Source organism: Populus nigra, chromosome 3 (assembly GCF_951802175.1).
Source record: "Populus nigra chromosome 3, ddPopNigr1.1, whole genome shotgun sequence".
Classification (NCBI taxonomy): domain Eukaryota; kingdom Viridiplantae; phylum Streptophyta; class Magnoliopsida; order Malpighiales; family Salicaceae; genus Populus; species Populus nigra.
Window position 1 is genome coordinate 16,606,117 of NC_084854.1, and position 14,374 is coordinate 16,620,490.

The window sequence follows — 14,374 nt, forward strand, 5'->3', positions numbered from 1 at the left end:
AACATGGTTAACCTCTTTTCTTTTACCTTCGAAGCCTTTTTTTTCCATAGGTGCAGAACTTCTACCACTTTTGACTCCTTGCTCTATGCACTCAGCTATTGCCACAACATCAGTAAATTGCTGGGCCGAACTACCCACCACATGCTAGTAGTATGGGTCCTTGAGCGTGTTGGCAAATAGAGTGACCATCTCTTTGTCCAAAAGTGGGGGATGTACTTGAGCAGCTAGGTCTCTTCACCTTTGAGCATATTCTCTTATGCTTTCCTTGTCCCTTTTTTTTAGGTTGGACAAACTGGTTCTATCAAGAGCAATGTCCATATTATACTTGTATTGCTTGACAAAAGCATCCACCAAGTCTTTCCATATTTGGATCTTGGTGTTGTCCAATCTCATGTACTAGCTTAATGCCGCACCACTTAAGCTATCTTGAAAAAAATACATCAGTAGTTTTCATCATGTATTACTTCTGTCATTTTGTTACAGTAGAATTTGAGATGAGTTATAGAGCATTGTGTTCCAGTATATTTAATGAATTCAGGAACACAAAACTTCTTTGGGGCAACCACATTTGGGACCAAACACATTTCTGCTGCCCGTACTGGATCGTACAAGTCTACCCCTTCAATGGCTCTGATTCGGGCTTCCAGCACTGCCATCTTATTTTGATCAATGCCATCGGATGACTTGGTCTTGTGGGACTCATTGACAAATGGATTTATGACCACAGGGGTTGGTGCCGGTGGCATTGAGTGCATAAAAGTTGGATTGTGTGGAGGTTCTTGACCATGTTTACTCATTGTTTCTTCGGGTTGAGCTGTTGTTGGAGGCTGAACAAAAATAGCAGGCCGGTTGAAAGGACCTTCACCAGAGGCATTTCTAAGTGTTTACTCGAGTAAGCTAGTGAGGCGAGCCATGCTTACTTTCAGAGACTCTAACTCTTCTTTAAAATAGGTGTTATGATGAACACGTTCTTCATCTTCCATGTTTCTTGCTCGAAGTCGAGTGTTGTAGGCTCTTTGGGGACCTATATTTCAACCTGATACAAGTATGTATGTTATTTACAATTGATGGATGTATGTGTGGATGCAAATGTATGTACATGCACATTGGGTATGAATGGCAAAAACCCATGCAGAATGAATATGTAGGGAGTTCATGCTCTAAAGGAAGGTTCTAGGTCATTACATGATGGGTAGGCTTTCTACCTGGTCTTAAAAGGGTCTATGAACTGCCCAATAACCACCTCACGTGAAGGCAGTATAGGGGTTTACAAGGAATGGTTGGGGCACAGTGTGACCGCCATTACCGAGTAAACACTCAGCTCATAGTTGGATGTTTCACGAATCTGAACCCCGACTGAAAGTCATGAGGCATACCGCTACTCCCTACCTAACCTAGAATTGGGTTTATTCACAAAATTAAAATGCATGCTAAAGCAATAAAAACACGAGCTAAAATAAAAGACCAGTAAAAAGGTAAACAATTAAACAAGTAAAGCTTAGTCCGACCAGACAAGGTGGTCCCCAGTGGAGTCGTCATCCTGTCGCGGGGGGCGACATCGTCTGGTGACGGCAGAGGCTCTCTGTCGTGCCTCTTGGGTGAGGTGTGTGGTGTGCTAAAAAGGTTTTTTGGATTTAATCATAAAATTATGATTAATGTTTAGGAGTCGCTACCTAGTATTATGGTCACTAGGAACCTATGGTCTGCAAGAGTCTGAGTAAGGGACTGGTTGTGCAAGGGGAAGATGCATCACCCCCAGTGCACCCTACCTAAGGTAAGCTGCATTGTTGTTTGATTGTTTTTCTACGTCGAGTTTCTATTCGTTGGTCTTTTCTAAGGTTTAATGTAGATCTTTCTTCACAAGAAAGTCTTTACCTTATTGGGTTAAATCTTAGTCATTCTAAAGTCTGAATTTTAGCATCGCATTTCTACACCTTATATCTTTAATACCTGAGGGTGTACTTTATCGTGTAATTTTACACCTCATAAATATTAAAGTCTACATCTGGATCCTAAAAAAGATAGGAAAAAGATTTTTGACATGTTGGCCAAATCCTAATGGAATCATAAACTGGTTATGATATTCATTTTTGGATTTCAACCGTCTACACAAGGGAAAAATTTCAGCCCTTGATTTTGTTAGGAAGGATCCCAATCGTTGGCTCAAAGTAGGCATGGTGCACTATCAAATCTGCAGAAAAAGCTGCCTGAGTTGGCATGTTTAGGTCGACGTCGGTGCCGATTAATTGTCATTCACACTGAAATATTGACATGGAGCTGTAGAGGAACTCTATAGGATCATTTTCGTGCATATTTAGTTAAATTTGGTGGACGTTAGGTGCATTAAATGCTCATGCAAAGTAGGTAATCTGAGCAGTCATTTCAGAGATTTAAAGAAGAAGATAAACAGTACCAAAGTTCTGATTTTGGCCAAAGTTCATTTCAGTTCTCCCTCTTTAAATTGCTTTCAATTGAACCTTTAATTGACCCTAAACTTTGGCAATTAAGCCCCTGATGAACTTCAATTGGAGCCCTGAAGTTTAACGCCTATTGCAATATGGTCCTTGGTCTCGGATTTCTTCAATTTAGCCCCTAATTAACCCCAAAACTTCAATTTTCTTGCAATTTGGCTCTTAATTTCAATCAATTAACTTGATAAAAATTAAATTTGGACTCTTAAAATTCCAATCTTCTCAATTAAACCTAAATTAGGCTCCCAAACTTAATTTTTCACCAATTAAGTCCCAAATAAAATTAATTTGACCCATTTAAAGTATAATTAAGTCCTTGCACTTAATTAAATCCTTCAATTGGACCCAAATTATTTCTTAAACATAATTAAAATTTAATTTGACTCATGATTAAATCAAATTGGCCTATTAAAAATTTAATTATGTCATTGGACTTAATTTTTATGCAAATTCGTCCAATAATCATTTAATTTAACCTTGAATTTGTATTTTTTCTCTCCATTTTTGGGCATAATGGGGTACAATTAGGCCTTGAATTTCCTTAAAAATTGCAGCTTGATTTCCCGGTTTGCTTTCTCTACGTTGCCAGCCTTTATTTTATTTTTTATTTTTTATTTTGAAAAAAAAATTGACTTTTGAGGAATAACCCAGAATTGGTTTATGACACCATATATGGATGACAAGCTTGAGAAGTCTAATTTCCTCCTAACTAGAATTATAGCAAAATGTTTCTTATAGTTTCAGATATGTCCCAAATAGTATAGAAAGGTCTAGTTTGATAAATTTGCGACTTGTTAACCTAAATATTCAAAATCAATATAATCAATTCCTCTTGGATCCTCTTAATCTCAAACCTTATAATAGTTCTAATTAGTGCCTCTAATGGATCTTTTGGTAATGTTCGTCGATTCACATCTTTCCTCTTCTCTTCAAAATAATTCGTCCTCGAATTATCACCGTACTTGGATATTGACTCGCTTTTGAAAGATATATTAACCTGATTTTATAATTTTGATCTTTTTCTTTTTAAAAAAATTTTGTAAACTACCAGAATGCAAATAATCTACCTTTTTTTATACTATGCTGTAAGTCTAGATGGAATTACAATAATGATGAAATAACATAGAAACTAAAAAGATAAAGAGATATAACCTGATCTAATACCAATCAATGCCAATCAATACAAACCTCGTGGATATAAATATCCATAAACCCACAATCAAATTGACCATTTCCAAAAAAGCTAAATTCAGGCTTATGAATGAACTCGACACAACGATAACCTGTATCGAGTTACCAAGACTATAGAAACCAAACTCCTACCAAACACCCATAAAAATAATGAATGAGAATTATAGAAGATGCTACGAAACTTGGTTAACTATTTGATAAGTCAGAGTATTTTAATGAAGAACCAAAATAAGAGAATCATTTCATAATCACACAATAGATTATTCTGAAATCAAAGTCTATCCTTAAAAAAAACTTAAATACAAGTTAAATAACCCTATTTATAACAGGTAAAAACTTCTCAAACAATGCTAGAAAAATAATAAAATAGTTCTAAATAAAAGAGGAAAAAAAATCTTAAATCAACTAGGAAACTAATGCAATTTATGCACAACTTCTATCCTGACTTCAAACACGTAGTTCTCTCTCGTCTGGATAAATTGCTAGGCCTGTCATATATGGATGAAAATCTTTAGATGTCTAGTTTTTAGCCCAACCAGAATTGTAACAAGAATTTTCTTATAACTTTAAATATGCTCCAAACAGTACATAAAAGGTGTAGCCTGGTAGATTTATAACCTGTTAACCCAAATATCCAGAATCAGTACATTCAATTCATCTTGGATTCTCTTAGTTTCAAATTCATTTCATCTTGGATTTTCTTAGTTTCAAATCTTGTAATAGGCATAATTAGTATCTCTAATAGATCATTTGGTGATTCTCGTTGTTTCAAGTCATATGCATGCCGTAGTATATTGTCCAACTCATTCAAGATTTAATTCTTGTACATGAAATTATTGTGCTTCCATGCATCAACAATTGCTACTATAGTGAGATGTGATTCTTTGTCTTACACCTATAATACATTTTATGTCAAGATTTTTTCCAAGTTCAAGGTGGTAAGACAAAACCTTCATATGCTTACATTGTTGAACTTTTCAAGTTTCTTATTATGTACCACAAAAAGTAATGGTGGAATCCTCCCTACATAAATAATGTTTGCAAAATTAGCATTCTCTTAAAAAGTGTTTTTTATTCTTTACCACAATACCCAGAAAAATGTAAAAAAAAAAGTTATATTAAAATATTATGTTAGCAATGATCTAGGAAATGAAATATATAATTAAACCAAAAACTAAGATTAAAAGATTCAATAATAAGATTGTTATTAATGTTTAGGTTTACCAATTAACACTATATATATATATATATATATATATATATATATATATATATATATATATATTATCATGGATTGTATCCTTTATCCTTAAAAATTGATGAAAATACATTGATTGTCAATTGGTACAAATAATTTTAATTAGTGTAAGAACTCCAACAATAACACCTTGAAATGATGCAATTCTAATCAAGACTTACCAACTAGAAAACTTTCTTAAAAATTTTTTCTCTACAAAGACAAAACTTCAAGGTAGAGAAGAGATAGCAAATGATTTATCTTATCTAAAGACAGGAGCCCCCACCCTTACTTACGCAAGAGGCTAGGGATAAAGAGGGTTGCAAAATTAATTTATAAGTTCAAAAAAAATTAAAACATAATTTAATTTTTAAAAAACAAAACTGTGTAGGAATTAATTAGAAGGAAACTAATTGGACAAGACATTAATATTTGATGAATCTAGAAAAATAAATAATATATGCTGGAAAAACAAATCATGTACGAAAAAATTAGTCTGTAATTAATTATCCAAACCAAATTCTGAGTCCGACTGTGTTCTTACACAACCTATATATTGCTTAGGTAATCTCTCTTCAAAAAAACTTTGGTACCCTATGACCTCCATGTTTATATAAAGTGTGGAGAGGAAGGCAAATCAACGGTTACCTTCCTGATGATTCACAGCCATTTTCGACCTCCCATCATCGATTTCGTTTTGCAATTTTCCTTGGTTGCGGTCCATAATTACTGAGATTTAGGTTATTTAATATTTTGATTGTTTTTTATATTAGGTCGAAAAAAGGTTTCAGGGAACATCAGTAGTGGCACGTTATCAATCATTTGTCGTGTTGTTCCTTAACTTCATGTTATATATATATATATATATATATATATATATATATATATATATATATATATATATATATATATATAATGCTGACACATTTCATTATAAAGATTCTCAGAACACATAGACTTGTGAGGTTCCATTTATTTAAGCTTCAACTTCTGTCTTTTGAGTTGAAAAACATGTGAAATGATTTTCTCAACTTGCTTTTCAACTCTAAAGGTGTCCGAATTAATTTAATTACACCTTAATTAATCTTATAAATTCTAAAATTATAATTATATAAGTTTCTAGTAGTTTTAAGGTTTGTGGGGTTTGAACTGGTAACCTATAAAAAATAAATTTAGAACTTAACCAGTTGAGTTACACTCCTCAGAATTTACTATATATATTTTTAGTTTAACGTGGGTGTCTGGGTCAGATTGCGGGCACCTCGACTAATCACACGGGCCCTAAAGTTAACGACCATGTAAGCCTCTAGTGGTCATCATATGAGCAATCACAGGGCTCGAACCTAAGATCACAGAAGAAACAAACCTTTTGGTCCCAAACTTTTACTACTATACCACCACCTAGATAGTTGAATTTACTATATATATTTATATAACCGGAAGTTGGTATTTCTATCCACATGAAACAACATGCAGAAATTTTGAAGAGAAATAAATGGTCTGGGGAACTGAGAGGAAGGTAGCATTGCTCTACCAAGAGACATATTCCATCCCCATAACCTTATCAAAATGTAGAAGAAGCTCACAAAGAATTAAGGATGTGCTCTCTACACTTGTGGACAACCGCCCAAAATATACAAGTCACCAATGGTTAAAGTGTGCCGCATAATATTTTTCCAATAATTTTTCTGCTGCTTCTTAATGTTGTTTTTTAATCGGGGAAGTGATCGTTTAGTGACGAACACGGATATTTTATTGGTGGCGGCTTCGTGGGGGTATTAACGTGGCATGAGCTGAGTGGTTAGGAGAATCAACAGTGATAAGCCTGCTTGGTTCGGCCTGAGTTTGATGGACGGTGGTGGTGAAAGGAACGATGGTATTTGGGCGGTTGGTCAATGCCTACCACCAACGTCACTATACACAATAGGATAGGCCTGTGATTTTGACCTGTTACGGCTTTTGCAAGTGATGTATGTAACCCCCCCACATAATTTAATTTTAATATTAAAATATTAAAAGGATTTAAAATTATATTAAAAATGAAATAATTTTAAAAAACACATTTTAAAGACAAAAATAAAAACACTGACGTAGTATTAATTTTAGCAGCCAATATTTCCACTCGACTACAACGACGCCGCACTATCTCAGTACACGGTCTAAAAGAAAGAAGACAGGTGTACGGGGTTGGTTGGGGAAAAGGCGAAGTGATGAGCTGCAATTACGTCGAAAGAGGTGGAAAAGATATCAATTAAAATCTGGACACCTGGATTGGATTGGATTGGAGGCTCAACCACTCATTATTGAAATTAAAAAATATGGTGATTGGTTGAAACAATATTTATTTACATTATCTCTCTCAATAATTAATCAATAATTATCGTTTGTTTTGGCCACAATTATTAAATCTATTATTTACTTTCCACGCTTATTCCTTATATTTACTATTCGGTCATTCCCGTGTACATAATAATAATAATAATAATAATAATAATAATAATAATAGTAGTAGTAGTAGTAGTAATCTTTATCATAAAAACAAAATTTTAGTCATTTTAATATTTTTATTTAGTATAACCAACATCTCATTTAAAAAGATAAATCAAGTTTTCTAGTTATTATAAAATTAAATGATAATTTTATATTTTTAATTTTACCCCTTAGACATTAAAAAAGAAAAGAAACAGATGGAGGATTTAGAACTTACTCGAAATATGTTTAAAGAATTCAAATTATAAAACGCAGAAAAGCACGAACATCAATCAATCATCACACATGAAGTGTAAGGTGGGGTCTGGAAGTTAAAGAAAGCAAAGTCATGAGTTGGGGCGGCAAAGCGAAGTTAATTTCAACCTCACTCTCCTCCCTCTGCTTCCCATAAATACCACCACATTTCTCCTCGCTTCCACCATAACACTCACCAACCAAAACTCTTTAGCTTTGTCTCTCCAAACTCTCATAAAGGAGCCGCAGCTATGGGCAAGGACATTGAAGTTGGAGGCGAATTCATTGCCAAGGACTATCATGACCCTCCACCAGCACCATTGATTGATGCCGAGGAGCTCACCCAGTGGTCTTTGTATAGGGCTATCATTGCCGAGTTCATTGCCACGCTCTTGTTTCTCTACATCACTGTGTTGACTGTGATAGGTTACAAGAGCCAGACCGACACGACCAAGAACAGTGATGGATGTGGTGGGGTTGGCATTCTTGGCATCGCTTGGGCCTTTGGTGGCATGATCTTTGTTCTTGTCTACTGCACTGCTGGTATCTCAGGTCAGTAAATCAAATAAAAATGATCGTATACATAACGGAGATCTTACAACCCCTTCTTCTTCTTCTTCTTCTTTTATGAATGTGGGACAAATAAGTAATTAATTAATTAATCTTTCTAAAAATTATGCAGGTGGACACATTAACCCGGCTGTGACTTTCGGTTTGTTCTTGGCTAGGAAGGTGTCCCTGGTGCGTGCCATTCTATACATGGTGGCTCAGTGCCTGGGGGCCATATGTGGATGTGGACTCGTGAAAGCTTTCCAAAAGTCGTATTACACAAACTACGGTGGTGGAGCCAATGAACTTGCTACTGGATTCAGCAAGGGCACTGGATTAGGTGCTGAGATCATCGGTACCTTTGTTCTCGTCTACACTGTCTTCTCTGCTACTGACCCAAAGAGGAACGCAAGGGACTCCCATGTTCCTGTATGTGCTCTGTCTGCACGATCCCTCTTCAATCCTCAATTAATTATCCTAACGAGTTATAATTTTCCACAATAAATCCAATATTAAAATTAACCGGTACTGATTCTGTGCGTATAGGTGTTGGCACCACTTCCCATCGGATTTGCTGTCTTCATGGTTCACCTGGCCACTATTCCAATCACTGGAACTGGTATCAACCCAGCTAGGAGCTTTGGAGCTGCAGTGATATACAACAAAGACAAGGCATGGGATGACCATGTATGTGCCTCTCAACTGCCCTTTAACATTCCTCCTTGTTAGCTTCACATCTGACCCTGTATGTTCATGCTCATGTAAATATTTTGATTTCCTTGCTTTTGTTTTCTCAGTGGATCTTCTGGGTCGGGCCTTTCATTGGGGCCGCAATTGCTGCATTGTATCACCAATACGTCCTGAGAGCAGCAGCTGTTAAAGCCCTTGGGTCCTTCAGGAGCTCTTCCAACATTTAATATTAAAGACCGTATAATATATGGTCACTGAAATACTTCCATCAAGTTATTGAATGGTGTAACGCAAAGATTTAAGTAGTCCAAAAGGGCTTGGAACTGGGGAATGTGTACATTATGCAGTCGTTGTCAAGATGTCTATATTGGGTCACGGTCGTGTGCGTATTGGGCACTTGTTTTGTTTGTGCTCGAACGTTTTCATCTTGTCTGTCTTTTAATTTCTCCCTATCTCATAATCAACTGGTGCTGCATCTTGCTTGTCTTAGCCAATCTCTTTACCTTCTCTTTGTTACTACGTCTTGTAAAATAAAAGGAAAATAGAGACGAGTGGGAACCTATCCTTAACACGAGTGATTTCGGGATAAAAAGATAACATGAGTGATACGACATATGTGCAAATTCACTTCCTTGCTGCTGTCGTCTTTCGAATACTAATTTCTATCAAATTCACGCCAACCCTTCTTAATCCCTGGTCGTTGAAGCCAAAAGTGTGAAGATATAGGGGCAGTTTGCAATCTTGAAATGATGAACACTCTTGTTGTGTCTCACAATAATCTCTCGTTTCTCAATTTTAGAGAGGATCTTGATGAGTGAAGGGTAATGATTTTCTAAAAACCTATCTTATTTAAATTTCATTATATAAAAATCATAATCCAAAATAGAATTATATCTTTTCAACGCTCAACTTCACATTGAGTCATGACATGCCTGCGCCCAGCTCTAAATTGAACAAAGGCGCATCTGCACCCAACCCTAAGTTGGATAAGGACGTGCCGAACCCTAATTCGGGTAAAGACGCGTCCTTGCTCAACTCCAAGCTAGGCTGCGATGCATCCGCGCCAAACCCCATGTTAGGTCAAGGACGTGTACATGCCTAACTCCATGTCGGGCTATGGCCTACCCGTCCCTAACCATTCTAAGATGCAGTGAAAAGCTTATCCAATTCTTTTTGGGTTCAGTGTATAAGTTAAACCAAACTTCTTTCAGGTTCAATGTGTAGCTAAAAGGTAACTCAATACTAATCCTCCCATACTTCGAGCCTAGGCTAGTAATTATGATACCCATCACATTCCATTAAATACGAACAAGTGGTCCATGCTTATATTAATTAGATGCGATAGCATGAACAATAGAATAATATTATTTTTTTTTATTACGAGATTACATCTCCACCCCTCCTACGTCGTTATATGAAACAAGTTAAGCCATGTAATATAAAGGAAGCATGGGTATACAGAAAAAGGTTTGACACCTTATACTATGAGATATAAACACAATCTTGTTTCTTCTTCTCTAACATCTACATCTTCTTCTTATTCCTTTCTATCTTCATAAAAGCTCATTAATACCTTCATTAATGTCTTTTGCCACATAAAAATACCTCGTATTGACTTCATCTTTGGAGGGTCCCCCATCAACATCCCAAGGGGTCTCTAAGAAACTTTGTGCAGGTATTTATTCAAGAAGAGATTCACATCCCTCTAAAGAAATCTATTACAAGAAAAGTCATTGCAGTCTTAAAATGAAGATCATAAAATACACTATAAATAATATACAAGGATCTCAAGAAATAATTCTTTCCAGAATATTTCCTTTGATTTTTGTATCCCCATCAATGAGATTATAACAGTCCCCACAAATCCTTAGATTTCTCACTATCCTTAATGTTGTCCCAGGAGGAGTATTAGCAAGCCCATTAACAATGGCTATCCTTTCACTATGGGAGAACAATGCCTTCTCCTTTGCCTCTTGGTCAAAATCATGAAGCACAAACCTTGTGTTCTGGCTTTCGAGTACTTCTTTAGAGTCTCCCAAACTCTGGTCTTTGGATCAATTGGCATATTTGCAACAAACTCCTTTGCCTCCGTTATCTTTCCTGATCTCTAAGAAGATCAACGTTAGCTTCATAATGCTCTACTGCGGGAGTGATCTCGTAATCCCTGCTCATTGACTCGAAATGTTTGTGTGCTACCTTCTCTGCCCCAAGGCAATTTAATGGCAGGAATGAGGAAAGAAAATATGTTAATGAGGATTGAAATGTTTACTGCCAAAGCTAAATTTCTTAGTTGGAGAGGCAATTTTGTAGCAAATTGTCAACATTTTTCTCAACCACCTTCAACTACCCTCTCCTTTTCAACCACCCTCTCCTTTGCACCCACTATATTTATGCTTTCCTTTTCTCATGTAAACAGAGAGAGAGACGAGAGAGTGTAAGTGAGTGTAGTGTAGTGAAGTGTAGAAAGAGTGCAGAGAGTGCAAGTATGCAGAGGAAGACAAAACAGATTTGAGAGAAAAGAGTGTAAGAGTGAAACACTGGGTTTTGTGGGATTGTATTGGGTTGAGTTGAATGTTTATATCATTCCTTCAATAATATACAATCTGCTGCCTCCATGGACGTACCCGGTTTTGGGAAACCACGTAAATCTGCTTATTTGTGTTTTATTTGTGTTTGCTTTCGGTCCAGTATGCACAAAAAATTAGTATCAGAGCATTAGGGAAGCTTAAACACAGAAAAACACGTTTTTCAGCTCTCTGTTCAAAGTTGCAGAATTTTCAAAGTTCTCAGATCTTGATTTTGACCAGCTGCGGAGATTCCTCTCGTCGATACGAGTCCGGCGATATAAAGATCATCGAAATCGGAGTTGAAACGAGCCCTGTAGAGCTCACTGAAGTTTCGCCGGAAAACTGCCGGAAAAACCAGTCAGTGCTGGAATTCTCGCCTGAGAAGACAGCCACGTCATCCGACACGTAGGCGCTGAGTCATCATCCACCTCATCAACAGAGGGTCCACATCATCTTGTCATCAGCCACGTCATCAGCCATGTCATCAGACACGTCATCCAACAGTGACTGAATATTCTCTTGACAGAATAAAAATATTCCATTACCAGTAAGAGAATATTCCCGTGATAGAATTTTCTTTATCAGAGACAGAATATTCCTTCTCTGAGTCAACTCGGTCAGATTGGTTTTTTGGCCAACTCAGTGATTTTTTGACCCGTTTTTGGCCGAGTCAAGTTGGTTCCTAGCATTTTCAACCATTCGGGATGCAATCGTGGTGTCCGTTTGGTTAAACAGCATACCGAAGTTACTGTTTTGGCACTTTTGAGCATAAAAGTGTGTGTTTTAACAAGTTCGGGATTCCATTTGTAATCCAAAGGCGTCCTAATAGCTGATATTCCAGAAGAAAAATCAGTGGGGAATGCTAGTATACCTTCACAATACATCCCGGTATCGAATACCAAATTTAAGGTGGAGAAGTTTGATGGGAAAGGTAATTTTGGCATGTGGAAATGTGAAGTCATGGATATGCTTGTCCAAATGAATTTAGATTTCACTCTAGAAGATAAACCAGAGGATCTGGATGATAAAAGCTGGGAAAGGATAAATCGGTTGGCTTGCAGTTCCATCCGAATTTGTCTTGTAAAGGATCAGAAGTACGTCTTTTCAGAACAAAACTCTACAAAGGAATTATGGCAAGCATTGGAGGACAAGTTTATGAAGAAGAGTATAGAGAATCGTCTTTACTTGAAGAAAAGGATCTTCCAGTTTTAGCACAAGAAAGGTACTTCTATGAATGAGCATGTGAATGATTTCAATAAAATGATAGTTGATTTGAAGAATTTAGATGTGGAAATTGATGATGAAGTTAAAGCTCTACTGTTATTAAATTCACTGTCTGACACATATGAACATCTTGTCACCACTTTACTGTATGGTAAAGAAAAGATTAAATTCATTGATGTGTCCAATGCTTTGGTGAACAATGAGTACCGGAAGAAGGACCAGATTGTTCACAAGGAGTCAACGTCAGAAGCATTAACATTTAGAGGCAGAACAAACCCCAGAAGATTTCGAGGGCGAGGGAGATCTCGCTCAAAATCCAAAGGAGAATCATCAAACAGACGATATCTTGCAAAAGATGAGTGTGCTTTTTGTCATAAAAAAAAGCATTGGAAGAAAGATTGTCCAATCAAGGGCAACAAGGAAAAAGAAAAACCAACTGTGAACGTTGCACGAGATGAGGATGAACAAGACTCTGCATTCATGGTCTCATCACTAGAAATCCATTCTGGTGAATGGATTCTTGATTCTGCATGTTCCTATCACATGTGCCCTAACAAGCACTTATTCTCGAGACTCGAGGAGTTCAATGGAGGAGTTGTGTTGATGGGTAATGATGATGTTAGTGAGATCAAAGGGATTGGGACTATCCATCTGAAGATGCATAATGGGGTAGTCAAGACACTAACATATGTACGATATGTACCTGATTTGAAGAAAAATCTCTTCTCACTTGGAGTCCTAGAACCTAGTGGTTATAAGATTATCATGCATGGTGGAGTCCTCAGAGCAATCTGTGGTGCATTAGTTGTCTTAAGAGGCACGAGGATAGGAAACTTATATTTCCTGGATGGATCTACAGTTACTGGTACAACAGCTGTTTCCAAAAGTATAGAAGATGATGAAGCAGATAATTCCAAACTTTGGCACATGCGCTTAGGGCATGCTGGTGAAAAGGCTTTGCAAGGATTAGTCAAGCAAGGTCTATTAAAAGGCGCCAAGACTGGGAAGCATGGGTTCTGTGAGCATTGTGTTCTTGGAAAACAGTCAAGGGTCAAGTTTTGCACTGCGGTACACAACACAAAAGGGATCCTAGATTATGTTCACACAGACGTATGGGGACCTTCAAAGAATGAATCTCTTGGAGGTAATCGTTGGTTTGTTACTTTTATTGATGATTTCTCAAGACGAGTATGGGTGTACATGATGAAACACAAGGATGAGGTCCTTGATATCTTTCTGAAATGGAAGAAAATGGTGGAGACTCAAACTGGAAGGAGAGTTAAGACTCTTCGGTCAGATAATGGTGGTGAGTACACTTCAGATCCTTTCTTTAAAGTTTGTCAGAATGAAGGGATCAAGCGACATTTTACTGTTCGCAAAACACCACAACAGAATGGAGTAGCAGAACGCATGAACCGCACATTGGTGGAGAAAGTCCGATGTATGCTATCACATTCAGGACTAAGCAAAGTGTTCTGGGGCGAGGCATTAAACTATGCTCGTCATATTGTTAACCGGTTACCTTCAGCAGCATTAAATGGAAGAACCCCCTTGGAGGTATGGTCAGGCTCTCCTGCAAATGATTATGACTCTATGCGTATATTTGGTTGCTCAGCATATTATCATGTTACTGAGTCTAAGCTAGATCCTAGAGCCAAGAAAGCTATATTTTTGGGTTTTAGTGGAGGAGTAAAAGGCTACAGACTCTGGTGTTCTGAATC

The 14,374-nt window shown here is 36.9% G+C and overlaps 1 protein-coding gene across 1 annotated transcript; it reads left to right on the forward strand.

Moving 5' to 3' along the window:
* Nucleotides 1-7,792: 7,792 nt before the first annotated feature.
* On the forward strand, nt 7,793-9,351 carry LOC133689910 (aquaporin PIP2-1-like). Its single transcript, XM_062110013.1, has 4 exons — nt 7,793-8,175; nt 8,306-8,601; nt 8,719-8,859; nt 8,970-9,351. Exons 1-4 carry the CDS (start codon nt 7,875-7,877, stop codon nt 9,087-9,089), a joined length of 858 nt encoding a protein of 285 aa, XP_061965997.1. The 5' UTR covers nt 7,793-7,874; the 3' UTR covers nt 9,090-9,351.
* Nucleotides 9,352-14,374: the final 5,023 nt, after the last annotated feature.